Source organism: Trematomus bernacchii, unplaced genomic scaffold (assembly GCF_902827165.1).
Source record: "Trematomus bernacchii unplaced genomic scaffold, fTreBer1.1, whole genome shotgun sequence".
Taxonomy (NCBI): Eukaryota; Metazoa; Chordata; class Actinopteri; order Perciformes; family Nototheniidae; genus Trematomus; species Trematomus bernacchii.
The window spans coordinates 2,741,718-2,760,822 of NW_022987524.1; the positions used below are offsets into that span (position 1 = coordinate 2,741,718).

Genomic DNA, 19,105 nt, shown 5'->3' on the forward strand with positions numbered 1-19,105 from the left:
CAGAGACACAGAGTCACAGAGACACAGAGAGACAGAGACACAGAGACACAGAGTCAGAGACACAGAGACACAGAGACACAGAGACACAGAGACACAGAGACAGAGACACAGAGACACAGAGAGACAGAGAGACAGAGACACAGAGACACAGAGTCACAGAGACACAGAGTCACAGAGACACAGAGACAGAGACACAGAGACACAGAGACAGAGAGACACAGAGACACAGAGACACAGAGACACAGAGACACAGAGACAGAGAGACACAGAGTCACAGAGAGACAGAGACACAGAGACACAGAGACAGAGACACAGAGACACAGAGACACAGAGACAGAGAGACACAGAGTCACAGAGACAGAGAGACAGAGACACAGAGACACAGAGTCACAGAGACACAGAGACACAGAGACACAGAGACAGAGAGACACAGAGTCACAGAGAGACAGAGACACAGAGACACAGAGACAGAGACACAGAGACACAGAGACACAGAGACACAGAGACACAGAGACAGAGAGACACAGAGTCACAGAGAGACAGAGACACAGAGACACAGAGACAGAGACACAGAGACACAGAGACAGAGAGACACAGAGTCACAGAGACACAGAGACACAGAGACACAGAGACAGAGACACAGACACAGAGACACAGAGTCACAGAGACACAGAGACACAGAGACAGAGACACAGAGACACAGAGTCACAGAGACACAGAGACACAGAGACACAGAGACAGAGACACAGAGTCACAGAGACACAGAGACACAGAGACACAGAGACACAGAGACACAGAGACACAGAGACACAGAGACACAGAGACACAGAGACACAGAGACACAGAGACAGAGACACAGAGACACAGAGACACAGAGACACAGAGACACATAGACACAGAGACACAGAGACACAGAGACACATAGACACATAGACACAGAGTCACAGAGACACAGAGACACAGAGACACAGAGACACAGAGACACAGAGACACAGAGACACAGAGACAGAGACACATAGACACAGAGACACAGAGACACAGAGACACAGAGACACAGAGACACAGAGACAGAGACACATAGACACAGAGACACAGAGACACAGAGACACAGAGACACAGAGACACAGAGACACAGAGACAGAGACACAGAGACACATAGACACAGAGACACAGAGTCACAGAGACACAGAGACACAGAGACACAGAGACACAGAGACACAGAGACACAGAGTCACAGAGACACAGAGACACATAGACACAGAGACACAGAGACACATAGACACAGAGACACAGAGACACAGAGACACAGAGACAGAGAGACACAGAGTCAGAGAGACAGAGACACAGAGTCACAGAGACACAGAGACACAGAGTCACAGAGACACAGAGACACAGAGACACAGAGACACAGAGACACAGAGACACAGAGTCACAGAGACAGAGAGACACAGAGTCACAGAGAGACAGAGACACAGAGTCACAGAGACACAGAGACACAGAGACACAGAGACACAGAGTCACAGAGAGACAGAGACACAGAGTCACAGAGACACAGAGACACAGAGACACAGAGACACAGAGACACAGAGTCACAGAGACAGAGACACAGAGTCACAGAGTCACAGAGACACAGAGACACAGAGACACAGAGACACAGAGTCACAGAGACACAGAGACACAGAGACACAGAGTCACAGAGACACAGAGTCACAGAGACACAGAGACACAGAGTCACAGAGACACAGAGTCACAGAGACACAGAGTCACAGAGACACAGAGACACAGAGTCACAGAGACACAGAGACACAGAGACACAGAGACACAGAGTCACAGAGACACAGAGACACAGAGACACAGAGTCACAGAGTCACAGAGACACAGAGACACAGAGACACAGAGACACAGAGACACAGAGAGACAGAGAGAGACAAATACACATGGCCTCATTACTGCAGGAAGACAGATGAAGAGGGAAACAACTGGAGAAGTGACAGCTCCAGGCCGGAGAGGAAGTAAAGATTGACAGCTGTTTTGGGATCTGCTGATATGGGATCTGCTGATCTGGGCTCTGCTGATCTGGGCATGTTGATCTGGGCCTGCTGATCTGGGTTCTGCTGATCTGGGCTCTGCTGCTCTGGGATCTGCTGATCTGGGCTCTGATCTTCTCTGGATGATCTGGTCACAGGTCAGCCGGCTTCTTCATGTCCCTTTGCCGATAGAGCCAGAGTGTGTCCCCGCACTAATTCCCTCCATGCATACACAGGCAGACAGAGTGGAAGAGGAAGTGTCCCATAACCTCCGGGCCCCCCTCGCCCCCCCTCCCCTCGGGGAGGTTTTGTAAAGCGGACAGGAAGCTGATGGTCCCAGCTGACCTCGGCTTTGTCTCTCGGCTCATCTCACATCTGGGCACCAACACAATGTGGAGACAGCAGCATTCAGAGGCACAAAGCCTGCACTCCCCCCCCTCACTGCACATTCAGGCTGTGATATGGAAATGGAAATTGTTATTAGATATGTCGAGGATGATGAGGCTCTGCAGGTCAGGACCTGTGTTCTCACTGTAGCGTTAAAAGGTAAAGTCTTCCACTCATCTGACATTTCTCTCCATCTTTCTGCCTGTACACTTATGTTCTTCAGAAATTCTCTGATATGTTAGTAATGATGAACTATTTTGACTAAATACTGATCTGTGGGTCAGATTGAAAGTTCAAATCTGGTGTGATTTGAAAGGATTCTCTCAGCGACACATCAGACAGAAGCAGCACGTGTTCCTTTACTGTCTGGTTCTAATGCTCTTGCATGATCCTTCCATTAATGTATAATGGAAGGATGTACCATGCAGTATTATAGCATTATCAAAACTAGTGCATAACACGTATAACACTTATTAAAGCTGAAATCATGAACTGAAATCATTAACATCAGCATATGTGCAACACTTTTCTAAAGATCCCTTAAAGTCCTCAGGTACACAGGCTGCATGACTTTTTTAGATGAAAGAGTCGGCTGTGTAATACGCAGCGCGGCCTGACAGTGAAGGCATCACTCCGGTGCCCGTCACAAACAATGGAGAGAACCAGGAGAACCTCAGAAGGCTGCGCAGCTCTCCGTCTTCCTCTATTATTAATGATTTCTATTTTTTCAGATCATTCTCCTTCAGTCAGGATTAGCACAGAGACCGCTCTTTTAAGTGAATACAATAAACCCTATGAATCCATAACGATCCTGATATCTCTTACGTTTCCAATCCACATAATGTGCAATATTTTATACATTAAATAACAATACGTTATTATTAAGATTGCGTACTAATAATACATTGGTAAAAAGGGAAATCGAACAGGAGAGCGGCCTATAGAGCCGGCGTTGTGTCCCTCATGTTTTACGCGTACCGCATGTCTGTAATAAATACTCATAACTGTCACCCCTGAACTCTCTGTGTAACAGTTGGAAGTGCAATATTAAGACAAATACTACTTAAGTGTTTTGATGGATTTGGTTTTCTTAATCTTGTTTTTGTCATAGATTTATGTCCTTTGTTTAAATTGGATATTTGGCACGTTTGTGACATTTTCATCCGCGTTTCTGTTTTTTGTTGAAGGTTCAATCAAATTAACGAACACTTTTTAAATGAGCTCTTCAACAGCACATTGTTATCTGTTACAACTAATCGAAAAAATGTATACGTTATTTTTTTTTTAAAAGGAAGGTTGAGTGAAGTACATTGAAGTCCCCATCGCCAGCGGCTTTCAATTAGGGTTACAAAATCAATCATTAAGCTTTCTTTAGCAATTTGATTTTAACCCTCATCTAAATTCACCTGCAGTGCTAGTATTTCAAAGATTGTGAATAACGGCAGAGACCCCGGTGAGGCCCCCCAACACCGCGCTGTCAGGAAACAGAGGTTTTAGTAATTGGTCATTTGGCATCAATATGACATATTTCTCCTTATATGATTATTCTTCCTTCATGCATGCGATCATTCTTCCTGAACTCCCTCGGCCTCATCAAAACATTAAATCAACTCTAAACTGCATTGTCATTTTTGACTATTTACATTTTGAGACTTTTAACTTTAAAAAAACATTTCAACCCCGTTATGTTAATGGTTACTTTGCAGATTATGATTTTGAATTCAGCATGCAATCATCTCATGCTCAGTGTTGCTACAGTCCTCAGAATGTGCAGCTGTTGTTTAACGCAGAGAGAAATCCTGCACGAGCGGTCCGATATGAACAATAAATATTAGTATAATTGTTTTTATTTCCCAGTTATTACCTTCAGTCGCCACTAATACAGTCATATTTTTTTCTGCATATGAACGTGAAACAGAAGTGTTTTTTAAACGATGTAGCCTAAACAGAGAGTGAGTGTGTGTGTGAGCGGGCGACTCATTTCGCGCGGGTGTGAGCGAACTGAAGCGAAATCCTCTTCGCCTGATCCAAAGAAAAAATGACTTCTTGGTCCATGCTTGCACGCGACGAATAGAAAGTCTTCAGATTATTTACTTTATATCATTTATTATTATATAATTTATATAATTATACTGCAGTGTAAACATACTCAGTTACAAGGAACAGTCCTGCATTCATAATTGTAAAGGTTACTAGCATCAAAATATACTTGATCCAGAATGGCCCATTTAAGCACCATGTAATACAAATAATTGTTGTGATCATCACTTTAATGGTGCACTTGGTTTTAGTTGGATTTATTTGACTCACCTTATATACTAGCTTAACCAATAATATTATATAATAATGTAGTTGTTGATTCAGTAAAGGTAAGTAAATAAGTGATTGAGTAAAGGTACAACATTTGCCTACAAAATATATTGAGTAAAAGTGTTCCACTACTGCATAGACCTAAGAAACAAACACATGGGTTGGAGCAGGCTTGTTGTTATATTTTAAATGAACCAGAAGAGGAAAATACCCCATGACCCCCATCTCACAGTTCTATACACGTTGCCCTAAAGGCTACATACCCCAGCCGAGCCCCCCAGCAGGAACAGGCTGTTATCAGAGGCACTGCACCCTACAGAATGACTAACCCACACAGTCTGCAGGACACTGCGCTGCACCATAACCAACTCATGGTGCTTTGGCCCAGGTTCTATGATCTCCAGATGGACTTGAACACTCCTGGAAGCAGGCTGGTTATTGGTCCACATAACAGGTCCAATGATGGAGTGCAGGCAGAGCATGAACCTGCTGTAAATATCAGAGGAATGAATTCAGAGGTTCTCACTACAACTTGACTTTTACACATGTTCAGCTCCATGTAATGTTATTCAGCTGTATTTCAATTAAAGATGCAAAGCCTTCATTGTCCAAGGTGCAGCATGCAACAAACTAAAGACTTCAAAACAATACAAAATAGTGCAAGGAAAACTTGAAATGAACTAGTGCTAGACAATAGTGCAAGTGACACAATGTGCACGTAATACAGAAATAAGCTACATTGAAAAGAGAATAAGATAAAAACTGAATGTAAAATGTTAAATAATGTACAGTGTAAAATACAATCTGTAAAATACAACTGGTTCTTTTTGGCTATCAATGCAATGATGTCCAGCCCACAAACACCGGCGCCCAGCAGCTGATGTGTTGCTGGGACAGTGTGGACCCATCTTATAAGACACGCTGATAGGCTATCACTCAAAGCTGGGCTGAACACTGTTTTCTGTTAGGAGCTACATTAACCATAACACTAAAATCCTTTAAATGTTTAAATAATTAGGCTACACATTTCCGCTGTAACCTGAATGCATCATAAACCATTATTCTCCGTCTCCAGGGAATTCCGGGAAGATCACATGACACCAATTTTGCAGCTCTATTGGTCCGAGGCACGTGTCTAGGAGAGCCGTAGTACAACGTCATCACAACCTCATCAGCCAATCAGAAATGAGAACCAAATTCCGTAGTGAAAGTATTTGAGCGGCGTCTTTATCAGACTACTTTAGTCCTACTAGAAGCATCAAAACTAGTGTGCAGGGACTGCAAATAAATCTTTTTTTTTTCTACCACTTTTACGATTTTGAAGTAAATACAAATATGGCATCAAGTCCTGGCATGAGGCTTTTTATTAGAAGCTGAGCATGCCTTTATTCTGTCCTTATTCTAAGCGGCGCGTCAGCAAAAACAAAAGAAAGTATTGTGCCAAAAAAAGGAACTAGTCCAGCTCCTCCAAGGTTTGGTGTTCCAGTCAAAAAAGGGTATCATTAATCATCGAAAATAAAGTGAAGCGGACCACAGCACAGGAGTTACTTTGTGTTGAGGGCCCAGAGGCAGAGGCTGAGGGGGATCCGGATCCATCACTATGGAAGGAAAGGCTCGCAGAGACCCGCAGCGCCCGCAGGACTCCGGCCAGGAGTCCAACCGGGCCATCCTGCCCCTCCTGCAGCCACCTGTCCACCAGCAGGCCCACAGGGTCACCAACTTCTATATAGACAACATCTTAAGACCGGACTTCGGACGAAAGAGGAAGGACGGGACTCTGGTCCGGGAGGGGGGCAGTCTGGCAGTGATCCTCCGCAGAGAGGAGCAGACAGGGAGGAAGTCTAGAACTGGAAATGCGCCGCAGCGCGGAGCGGGAGGCGAGGAGGAGCAGGACGAGACGGGAGAATCCGACCAGCAGGACCCGGACACTGTGGCCGAAAGGCCGGAGCTGAGAGCCGGGGAGGAGGCGATAGAGGGCCGGGGGGAGGCCAGCTCGGCCCCCGCCTCCAAGCCGATGCTGTGGCCGGCTTGGGTTTATTGTACCCGCTACTCAGACCGCCCGTCAGCAGGTTGGTGGAAATATTGCTGGTCCACTTTTCGTTAAATTAGAAGAACTGAAATAAATGAAAGGAATGTTTAAGGTCCGTTAAACTGAAAACAGATACATGTTTTTCAGAGAAGAAATACTCCCAGGATATCTTTAACCGGTTTCAAAGCTCTCGAGGATAGCCTACTTCTTAGAGAAAGAGAATGACATTTTATTCTCTGAGCTTTGCAACCCCCCCAACCCCAATTGATTTATCTTTTATTGCACCATCCTAACAATAATCATCTTATTATTTAATCATTTCAATAATAAAAAACCGAGCCGAGTCCTATTTAAATAAAACAAACTACTCTAAACGCAAATGAGAAAGTCGTCGGAGGAGTTTCGGATGGGAATGTTGGCTTTAAAATCACCTTCAAGTTGACAACACGACTTAATGTTACAGGAAGCGACATGAAAACAAAGTTATAGTTAAATACAAGTCGAAAGTTAAGTTACAATATGGAGAAGGGAACTAAAACCAAGTTTAACGCCATTGTTCATCAGTCTTCTTTGTTGATATACCATTAGCATATTTTTTTTGACAATGGCGGGGTCTAAAAAGTGAGGGCCGTGTGTCCCAAAAGAGAAAGATTCGATGTGAAATGCTGAATAAAACTTCAAAGCCCTTTAACCCGCCAACGAAATAAACAAGTCATTTTTGATAGCGTTTCTATTTTATGAACATCCTCGAAGTGAAGCGGTGTGAGGGTCCTCTGTCTCTGCGCCGCTGGGGGGGCTCGGACCGCTTTAACACACATCATGTTTTATCCTGTTTTATCATGTTTTATCCTGTTTTATCATGTTTTATCCTGTTTTATCATGAACACATTATGGCTGGTCGCAGGCAGGGTTATGTTCTGAGTGGACGCATGGTGCACTTGGACTTTCCTTTGTCGTGATTTAGATGCACTGATTAATAATGTTCAAAACTAGAAACCCAGCAGAGGAAGGGGATTTGCGATCTGTCGGAGGGGCGGGAGAAAAAAGCCCAAAACGAAGCGAAAACCGTGAGAATTATAGTTTGTGTTGTTGTATGGAAACTCAAAAAAAGTTCCATCGAGGTCCAGGCCCGACATATGGAAGTGACCACAAAGAGGCAGGGAGCTGCATGGTTAGGACTATTAAACCCAATATAACTGTGGGAATTAGTGAGAAAGGTTTTATAAAATGATTAAAGATGTATTGGTGTCCCTGTGGTGTCACCTCGATGTAGCTCTTCTTTATTGTACGCACCGAGGCCCAGGCAGAATGTTCCTTCTCTTTATTTCCGCTTTGCCTTTATCGTGAAATATCTGAATATTATATTAGTAACGAAAAGAGTTATGGCTAATTTTAGGAGAGTACTTTAAAAAAAATGGAGTTCCTATGGTAACAGGGAGAGAAAGAGGCGCCTAACTCCCCATCCTCCATCCCAACCCCACCCCCATCTGCACCTCCTCCCTCCTCCCTGAGCCGCATGATAACAGACCATATTACCCCTTACAGCTGTGATTAAATGTGTCTGTGGATTTTTTATTTAGGCTATTTAAATTACACTTAAAGTATTCACGGACCCAAAAGCGAGTATTTTCCCCAAAACGTTTAGTTCCTTATGACCCAAAGTCACCATTCAGTTCCAAACAAAGGTAATATATATCATGCTACATTCAAATAGTTCGTTTAATAGCAGGGACTTGTAATACTGAACATGTTTCTCCACCTGCTGAGAGCCTTTCTCTCAGGGTGGTGCAGGGACGCGTTCATGGAGCACTCTGTGTTCACGGAACCAGCTCACACTTTAATAAAACACCTGTGATTTTTAAATATGAGAAATATTAACTGAACTTTACACCTCAAGGGCCCAGATCCCGCAAACCAAAGAAGGCCCTGACCCCCAGCCCGGAGGACAAGCGGCCCCGCACGGCCTTCACGGCGGAGCAGCTGCAGCGGCTGAAGACGGAGTTTCAGGGGAACCGGTACCTGACGGAGGAGCGGCGGCAGGCCCTGGCCGGGGAGCTGGGCCTCAACGAGTCCCAGATCAAGATCTGGTTCCAGAACAAACGAGCCAAAATCAAGAAAGCCACCGGGAATAAAAACGCTCTGGCGCTGCACCTCATGGCGCAGGGACTGTACAACCACGCCGGGGCCAAGGAGGACAAGTCGGACAGCGACTAGAGGAGACCCGGGGACGGGGGTCCGGACCATGCAATAAAATCACTCCAGTACCAGCATTCATATTTAAACTCAACCAGAGACTGTGTGTGTGTGTGTGTGTGTGTGTGTGTGTGTGTGTGTGTGTGTGTGTGTGTGTGTGTGTGTGTGTGTGTGTGTGTGTGTGTGTGTGTGTGTGTGTGTGTGTGTGTGTGTGTGTGTGTGTGTGTGTGTGTGTGTGTGTGTGTGTGTGTGTGTGTGTGTGTGTGTGTGTGTGTGAAGGGATGCTCATTAATGACGGTGCCCAAAATGTCCAAAAACTCCAAAGTGGTGGTGCGTTCGTGTTGCGCCTACGAGTCGAAACAAACAAACCAATTTCTGTACGATGTAACGTCCAATAAAGAAGAGCCATGCTGCTGGTGCACTGTTAACAACACCATCCCGCCATTATTGGCCGGTAAATGGCTCTGGGTCTGGTCTGAAACCAAACCCCTGGAGAGAAGGGAGGCCTGTCGGCTGCTGATATCAAACCCTGTCACCTGAAGGTATAACCTGTCCCAGGTGAGGCAGTCAAGCTTATGTACTTTTGGGATAACATATGCGTTTTGAAATCATTTTGATTGGTCTACTAAAAAAAGGATTATCATAATTATTCATATTGTTACTCGGATGTTTCTTTTTAGAGTGACATTCCGGTGACATTAACTCGGAAAACTTTCTGAGTTGTATTTCCATCTATAACAGCAATATGTTGACATGAAGGGGTGCGGGGTGGGGGTCTGTTCCGGGGTCCAGACACGGCCCAAAAGCGGACAGCCCCAATCCATCAGGGTCAAATATGGACATTAAATCGCGGCCTGACGTCACATTAACTGTATTAGCGAGAAGTCAGCCAATAAGAGCTGAAAACCCGAGCTCGAGGCCGACAGAGGCGGATGGACGCGCCGTCACGCGCAGCCTGTCTCCGTGTGTTGTGGCTGAGGAACTTTTTGTATTGATTATCAAAACTTTATGCTGAAATCCAAAGATTGTGTCTCCTGCAGCATGGAGACTGTGAGGGTACTTTGTGTTGTGTTTTCTCTTTCTCTGTTTCCTTTTACTCTCTATTCAGTCTGTAACATGTCTCCGGTGTGTGTGTGTGTGTGTGTGTGTGTGTGTGTGTGTGTGTGTGTGTGTGTGTGTGTGTGTTAGATGGCGCCATGCAACGTTGAGGAATGTAATGTTATCTGAAATTAAAAGTCTGCTTTTTAGAAGCTGTCTGTTTAAACTGAAAACCTGGAAAAAGAGCCACACTGAAGAACACAGTCTGATGTCTGATTTGAGCCTATAGTGCTGAGAGATTGACATGCTTTTCTTTAAGATAATACATTCGTTAATATTCTTTTTCTATAAACCCTTTTTATGAAATGTGTCCAGAACCTTTGTGTTTCTGCCTGTCGCCTGAAGCCTTTAAACAGACTGTCCGCTGCAGCTTCGCCAGGAAGCCTCGAATGTTCAAAGACCTTTTTATTATTATTTATATTACAGTGAACCTCTACAGTCGCGTTCACGGTGCTGGAGTGTTTGCATAACTTATTTTTACTACCTTTGTTGAATGCTACATGTAGGCCTTGCCGGGTCTCCTTGATGCAGATCCAAACCAAATGGTGGTCTTACGATGCTGTGAATGTCCCTGTTTTATTTCTCTGCTGTGTTATAGGGTTGGCTCTTATTGCACCCAACTAACGGAGGAGCTTCTGCCTTACGGTTTCAAAAGAACACATAATGAACATTTAGTGGTTTTCTCCTCTCAGCTGAAAATCTCTTTTATATGATCCTATGTAAATAATTTATATATAATAATGTTGTGATGGTCAATAAAAGACAACAATGCAAATGTGTATTTTCAGAAGATTTCTTTTTATTATATAGGCTGGAGCACACGGGAGAAATGAAGTCTTCTGTGAAGATGAGTCTGCTTCATAATGATTGGGATGGCACGGGGCTTCATCTCTGAGCACCAAGCTCTTTAGTTGAATGCCACTGTGCAATAAGAATACACCAACCATAGCCCATAAGGGCAGCCCACAATTTCATTTCAAGTAGAATCATCTTTATATAAGTACAACATCAAATGATAATAAAGCTGATAACTGAAGCACTGCAGGCTTCTAAACCTTTGGAGATACAAGCCGTCATGATTATGACATAACCATCGTTGGAAGAATTACCTCCTTTACTTAAGTAAAAGTAGCAATACTTTGGTCTGAAAATACTTAATTACAAGTAAAATTCCTGAATTCAAAATATTGCATAGAAGTACAAGTATTGCCAGCTAAATGTAATTTAAGTATCAAAAGTAAAATGACTCATAGACCATGGCTCTTTTGAAAATGATATTATTTTAGAATATTAAGTTATTCCTCCTTCTAATTGCTTACAATTACATGTAGAGCATTAACTTGTAGTGTGTTAATTTTAAACATACATATTGTTGGTACCATTATATCCTATAATAATGTCATGTATTTTATATGGAAACCGTAGCTGTAGTGTCAAATAAATGTAGAGCAGTAAAAAGTAGAAAAAATGTAGAGGAGTAGAAGTACAAAGTAGCACAAAATGGAAATACTCAAGTAAAGTACAAGTTTGACAAATTAGTACTTAAATTCAATACTTGAGTAAATGTACCAGACAAGGTTAGATTTTTCACTTTTATTTAGATTACATTTTTGACACATTTGGAACAATTAGTTTGCGTCTCCCTCCCTGTTCTTGAACGTAGAATACTCAGATACACACACTTCTTCCAGACCTAACTGCTGTTCTTGAACGTAGAATACTCAGATACACACACTTCTTCCAGACCTAACTACTGTTCTTGAACGTAGAATACTCAGATACACACACTTCTTCCAGACCTAACTGCTGTTCTTGAACGTAGAATACTCAGATACACACACTTCTTCCAGACCTAACTGCTGTTCTTGCCAGTTTTTGAACCCTAAAATAGAGCCAGATTCCAGAAAGTAGCTGAACTATAATTAAGGCTGAAAAATAATTGTCCATTATCTTCAAGTATTTAGGCTATTGTGTCAAATGAGACAAAACGACAAGAACAGGTTGATATTAAATGGAAAACTCACAGAGTGAAATGTAGTCTCTGCATTTAACCCGTCCAATACGGAGCAGTGTGCACACAGCGGCAGGGAGCAGGGTGAGACGGAGAGACTGATAACCTCAGCTCAGGTGAAGTTAAGGACTCTCTGAGTGTTTAGATAGTTCACTTAGTCTAAGTTATCTCTGTGGGTCTCAAACGGTTTGGTTACCATTTATGTAAACACATATTTCCATTTGAGGGGGGAGTGATTAGTAAAATATGCATGAATAATACAAACAAAAAAGTTAACTAGGTGAAAAAAGGTAAGATGCACTTATAAAACTTGTTGAGAGCTAAAACTAGTCTTTGCTGCTGCCTCAAAGAGGAGCAGGGGGGAGAGGGGGGGAGGAGGGAGAGGAGGGAGACAGGAGAGGCTGGTTCAGGAGCACAGACACACTCACAACTATAAATGAACCAAAAATAAATAAATAAACAACTTTCAATTTTTTAAAAATATTGGATATGGTATCTTATTGGTTATGGCCATGTTCTTATGATTTTATGATTATTTAAATGTATACAGTTCTGTTTCATACGGGTGTAGTCTCTTTATTTCCCCCTCAAAGTGCACCAGATTGATGCATTTAAGTCCAACATTTAAAAAAAGCAACGCTGTAAATATTCACAAATAAATCCAGCAAAATGGCACAAAAGCTGGTAGTGGCCTGGCTGGGTGTATAATTCCCGGCCTGACTTATTGTCCCAGTCCGGCCCTGGTTTGAGTTGAGTTACTTGAAAAACTAAAGTGAAACTTGATTTATTTGATTGTGGGGTCTGATTATTCAATGTCCTTGTTTATTTGTGAGATGCAGTGGTACAAAGAAAATGCCTACTTTGTTTGGGACTAGTAGGTAAAAAAACACTGGTTGTTCTTGTTCCAGTCTGTTACTGTCACTTTGTTTTTGACACTTTAAAATACTATCCTACTAAAATGCTGTACAAATCAGATTACTAAATACATTTCAAAATGTTTCCCCAACATTTTTTATTTTTCAATATTGCGATAAATACCGTACCGTGGACTTGTTATTGCGATATTATCGTACCGTGAGTTTTTTGTATCGTTACATCCCTAGTATACACATCATTGACCTGATCAGTTTGTCCAAGTAGCAAAGTCTGCTACACAATAGAAGAAACAAAAAACACACACGACTAGAACCCACCCACCAAAGTTAAAAACGGTTCAAATCAAAATGATTTGCAAACCCAAAACACACACAGAGGATCCAGCAGTGAAATGGACCTTTACACAGAAATCATTTCTGTATATTGTTTACCTGAACCTCGTAATGACTTGGAGAAAAGTAGGGAAAAGAAAAAAAGATAAAAAGAAAAAAATATGGAGAGCAATAGGAGATCTGTGTTCTGTGACTCCTGCACTGCAGCGGCTCTGTGAATGGCTGCAGTCTCATCTGCATTTCCTTTCTTGGCTGGCTTGTATGTGGAAGTAGCACCCAACGGTCGCTGACTCCATGAGCTGAGCTGCTGTTGACTGGAGTAGAGAGGAGGGGGGGGGAGCTTGGTTTATATGCACAGTGTGGGGCTGTCAGTCTGTATAACCGCCAGAGAACCTGGATGAAGGTCAACATGTGTTGGACGTTGATTCAAAAAGCAGCAGGTGACAACACTTCAGCCAAAAAACGGAGAGAAACGGACATCCCAAAGCCCAGCTCCAAATGAGAGGACGTCCTTTAGTTCTTTTAATCATGGCATTACATTTTATTATTGATAACCATTCTTCACTGTCTGCCTCACTTCATGCATGGCACAATTCCTTTTTTACTGAAATTGATTTATTCAGGATAACCCCTTGAGATGAACCATCTCATTTTCAAGAGGGTCCTAACATATGGTACAAACAGCAAGACAGTAAACAACTAAAAGATATAACAAACAAGCAAATTGACACAACCAAATCAAGTCACAATACAACCAACAGGCATGACTACTACAATCACAACACCAAATATGAAATTAGAAATTAGTATGTAACCACTATACGGCCACAGAGAAGACATGCACAAATACATTTGCCCAGCAATAAAATGAAATAAATACAAACGTAGTGTTTTGTACGTAAATCATCGATAGCATGTACAATTCACCTCACCAAGCATGGTGCTGGACACACACTCACACCAGCAGGACTCTAAGATGCTGGTCTCCTCTCTGGTGGGCTGAAGACATCAGAAAACAGATCTGAAAATATTTGATCAAGCTGTATGCTGAGAAAAAAAGTCATTCAAAAACCACCTCACAAAGTTCCAGAACGAAAACACTCCCTCGGCAATAACAAGCCGCTGCTGTCACACACTCATTGTTTTTAATGTTCTCTCCAAAATAGTATTTTTTTGTGGCTGTAAACCACAGCCATGTATAGATGAGAGTAACACCTACGTCACTTCCGGGCGAAAATTACGGCACCGCCCACTTTTGGGCCGATGATTACGATGGCCAGTCAGGCAAACAGTTACATTAAATCATTTGAAATCGGGCTCGATATATGGTTCAATTAAAATCAGTAGGCGAGGCTGTAATTTCAGCCGGCTGTTACTCTCATGAGCGAGGCGGAAAATAATAGTTTTATCATGCCAAAAAGCTGCTGTGTCGTTTATTGCACCTCAAACATTAAAACAAATCCAGAGTTCAGTGTTTCTGTACTTCCTCTAAGAACAAAGGACAGTAAAAGAAGAGCTCTGTGGCTTCAGGCTCGATCGCCGTTCAAATGACAGCGTTGGTTTCCCCCAAAAGTGGGCGGGGCCGTAACGTGACGTAGATGTTACTCTCATCTATGGACATCGATTGCCTACTGCTATATTTAACCATATATCGAGCCCGATCTTGGATTTACAATGGCTTAATGTAATGGCCATTGTAATCGGGCTCTTTGAAGATCCAAAAATCCACGGTTTTCTTAAATTTCTGATCGGATTGGCAAAAACTTCAGAATTTGTATTGACCGCCATTCAAATGACAGCGTTGTTTTTCCCAAAAAGTGGGCGGAGCCGTACTTTTTGCCCGGAAGTGACGCATTTGTTACTCTCATGTATATCTGTGAAAGTTATGTCCTGACACTTTTGTGGATGCATAAAAAAAAATCTTAACTCATCACTGCTACTCTTGGTTTTCATCAGCGCTTGCTGATCGTACGTTCTTTTAAGGAATTCAATGCTTAAACAGCATCATGGGGAACATCATCAAAACGGAGCAGCAACATTTAGTAGAAGCAGCATCATCATCAGACACTGCTGGGACTGCCGGTCTATCCCAAAAGCACAGGTCTAAAGTCTTTTAAATCAAATACAAATATTATATATCAAAACAAATCTGGCTAAATATAGTACCTTAAAGGTGGGGTAGGTAAGTTTGAGAAACCGGCTCGAGATACACTTTTTGTTATATTCCATGGAATGCTCTTAACATCCCGATAGCAATGAATATCTTAAGTGCTTTGACAAAAAATCCATAAAGAAAAGTCATCTGTGGAAGCCGTAGTACTGTAAAAAGCACGACCAATCATTTTAGCCGGCCCGGCTAAAATAACTGGATGGCCTACCTGCCTGTCAGCCTTCCATCTGGGCACAAACTTATCTCGAGCCCTCATTGGTCATGTGCGCGTTCGTGTGTGTTGGAGGAGGGGCTCTGTAAGGAAGTGGCAGATTTTCTCCGGTTGTGTATTTTCAAATTCTAGCGATCTCGAGCCGGTTTCTCAAACTTACCTACCCTACCTTTAAGCGAGGCACTTTTTTATTTTGGACTTCCATTTATAAACTGTATTTCTCCAAAGACTGCGGTAACAGAGAATGAAACGTAAAGATAAAACAACACCACACATTGGTTTTTATAAAACATTTTAACCAGCAAGGTCACGAGAGGCTGTAGCTAATCACAAGCAAACCACATTCTCAAACACGACTGTCACAATTAACTATGAAAACTCTGTGAGAGGGTTAGGGTTGTAAGACGAGAACTTGGACAACACAAAAACTGGGCAGCAGGTAGCCCTAAACTAAAGCATTCATTACGATATCATCTGTTTTACTCTGAAGGGGACCATCGTTTACTAAATGGACGAAGTGAAGAGGAGGGTTATTTCCTCATAGACTTCTCTACAATCAGATTTATTTTTACAACCACAGGATTTGCTCCCTGCTGGCCATTAGAGAGAATGCAGGGTCAGGCAATATTGCGTTGGCTTCACTTTAGAGAACACAAGGTTTCCACCTGTGAGCATGGTCAAATGTTGCTGAATCTGTCCATGGAAACATTCAGGCAAAATGTGCTGTTGTTTTCTGGCTTTGTGCAAAGTATCATGGGTAAAACATAAAAAAACCCATCTTATTTACCCTAAGTTCTTCCATCTCCTTGTCATAAAACTAACCCCTCCAACAGGCAGAGGCAAAGGGCAGAGGAGCAGAGAAAAGAACATATAAGTACATATTAAAAAGTATTGATGTCCCCTGTGTCTCTGTCAGACAAAAGACGGGCCGTCCAGCACCCCTTCCCCCCACTGAGTAATTTAACCATAGTTCTCTAAATGCTTCCTAGTAAAACTTGGAATATGGAATGAAGGGGACGGGGGCTCTGTGGCGGAAATATAATTACGGCCACTAAAAGCTGGGGAAGGTGGAGAATGGGGGATGACATCAGACCAATTTCACACTGTGGCCCTGGATGGCCAGCCCAAGCCAGGGCCTCGCCGCGCAACACTGATCAAAGCCTGCTGCAGCCGCCCCAAAAGCCAAAAAAAGGGAGACTTAACTATGCTAATCTCCAGGACAAATATATTTTAATCTTGTTAGAATACAAGTTAATGCCGCAGCTCAGTGACCAAACTTTATGCTATAAGAGAAGGAAACAAGAATACAAAATCACACTTAGTCTCCAAGTTTTCTATTCAGCAAGCAAATGTTGATTCTCATGAAAAACAAGAGTTGAGGAAATAGTCATACCTCATATGGTCATCATGTTCTCCAGACACTGTGAGCTCATGCAGTACAGATCCTAAAGTCACTGATAGTATAATATGCTTCACAAATGTTGCTCTTCCTAACAATCAATAACCAGATTAGAACGATTGTGCACCTGATTATTTATGTCCTAGGTCAATGTTCACTGACAATGCAGGGCATAGTGTCCTTTAGGAGGCATAAGGCAGGGGTATGGAGGTCAGGGTGGTGGACAGGACTTTGATTCAGGGGAAAAGGAGTTCACTCACAGACCTGCAATCAACAGCCGTGTCATCTCCAAAGTACTTGCAGGTATCTGGGTGCACGATAACATTACTAAAAACTAGTCAAATGATGAAAAGACAAACACCCAACACTTTATCCCAATCTAAACGGCTTTATCTCTGCTTATAATCACTCACAGGGAATCTGTCAGAACAGCAGATCAACATTAGAACTGGATGTTGCTCTTTAAACTGTGATACATCTCTCTGTGTTCCCAGATGTCAGCAGGAAAGAACGATAGACAGAACCACCAACAACAGACCCAGTTTGTATGACATTGGAATTTCCCTTTAGCTAGACTCAGAGTTCCGCTATATAATATTTAGGTCCCTCTGCCAATAAGACTGTCTATGCCCTCAGAGCGGCTCTACTTAAGTAAACTGAAGACCCAGTGGTCCATCAATGGGCTGTGGGAAATGAGCATTTAACGGGTGTGAGGGTTGTCTGTCACGCTGTTAGCAGTCAGCACCTTGGTAACCCTTGATCTGTCAGGGGTGGAAGCTGGGCTTCTAGACACTTCTAAACAGGCAGCTAAACAATGAGCTTGTATGGATCCTACTGTGACTTCAATCCCTGGGCAGAAAGGAAACTAAAGCGGCAGGGAGGGAGGGAGGTACAGACGTCCTGCTGCGGGGGGGCAGCTGATCTCAGGTTGAGGTTGTGTTTTTTGCTTTGGAAGATGCACAACCTGCACAAAGTTGTCTTGCAGTGGCACATGGCTCAGACTCACGCTAGAGTTTGTATTTGCTAATGTTAACAGCGTTATTATCTATAAAGGAAAGCTTCTCAGAGAATCTGAAAAAGGAGTCTGGGGACCCCTTCAGACTGGTTTTTGTACTGATTAATAGCCTACCCTCTTTGTTGACCACTGTGGTTTGGTAAGGCTGGCTTCTTTCTAATTCCACACTACCTCCTGATCGCATGGTCGCACATCCTCACCACTAAGCTAAAGGCGGCTAATGTGTCTGCTGTGATGGTGTTAAGCCACCTTTGTTTTTAAGACTAATAGAAGTTTCAAACTTCGCCCAGTAAGGTATTTACTGACGTATTTTATGTCGTAGAGCAACACGTGTGTTATCCACAGACCTTTTTTCAGGATAACATCCAAAAACACATTCAGATCAAATGAGTGAACAGGAAGTGGCAAAATGCTGACTCGTGTTCAGGTTAAAGGACTCATTCCTGCACCTCTAAGCTGCCTGGTTGGTGAATGAAGACAAAAGCTGTATGGTACATGATTTCTTATGGCCTGTAGTTTATAAGAGCTACACTATGACTTTTTTTGTGACAAAAAAGTAAGTATGTATCTCCAAAGTGGACTTACTCTTATTAACAGAGCCAATAGAGTGCCACAGTGTCGCGTCCTAAACCCCGGAAGTAAGCTGAGCATGGGTTCCTTCGACAAAAAAGCAATGCAATTTCTCCACCCATCTTTTATAATTTTCTAATCATAAATCTATCGATCATAAATCTATCGCTTCGATTTATGATTTGAAAATTATAAAAGATGGGTAGACATGTGGAGATTATCCGGCTGAACAAAACGTGATCCGTCTCTTAAATGTGTGTCAACCACAGACCTTATTTCAAGCTATTTTCCAAAATCCTATGGAGAAATTGCATTGCATTTTTGTCGAAGGAACGGGAAGGATAATAATTAATTATTTATTTTCTATTTAATGAAATGTACATTTAATATTATATTAATTAATGTGTAATCGAAATGCTGCTATGACAAAAAATATCTGAAATTGTGATCAATAAAGTACATCTGACACTATCATAT

At 42.6% G+C, this 19,105-nt stretch overlaps 1 protein-coding gene across 1 annotated transcript; it reads left to right on the forward strand.

Moving 5' to 3' along the window:
• Positions 1–6,324: 6,324 nt before the first annotated feature.
• Positions 6,325–8,967, forward strand: LOC117473677 (homeobox protein engrailed-2b-like). The gene is made up of 2 exons (XM_034119412.1): positions 6,325–6,793; positions 8,651–8,967. Exons 1-2 carry the CDS (start codon positions 6,325–6,327, stop codon positions 8,965–8,967), a joined length of 786 nt encoding a protein of 261 aa, XP_033975303.1.
• Positions 8,968–19,105: the final 10,138 nt, after the last annotated feature.

What these genes read in the sequence shown, in the direction of transcription:
- LOC117473677 (XM_034119412.1), top strand. Translation starts at nt 6,325, where the DNA reads ATGGAAGGAAAGGCTCGCAGAGACCCGCAGCGCCCGCAGGACTCCGGC. An exon ending in CTCAGACCGCCCGTCAGCAG is followed by an intron (nt 6,794 to 8,650) that starts GTTGGTGGAAAT and finishes TTACACCTCAAG; the next exon opens with GGCCCAGATCCCGCAAACCA.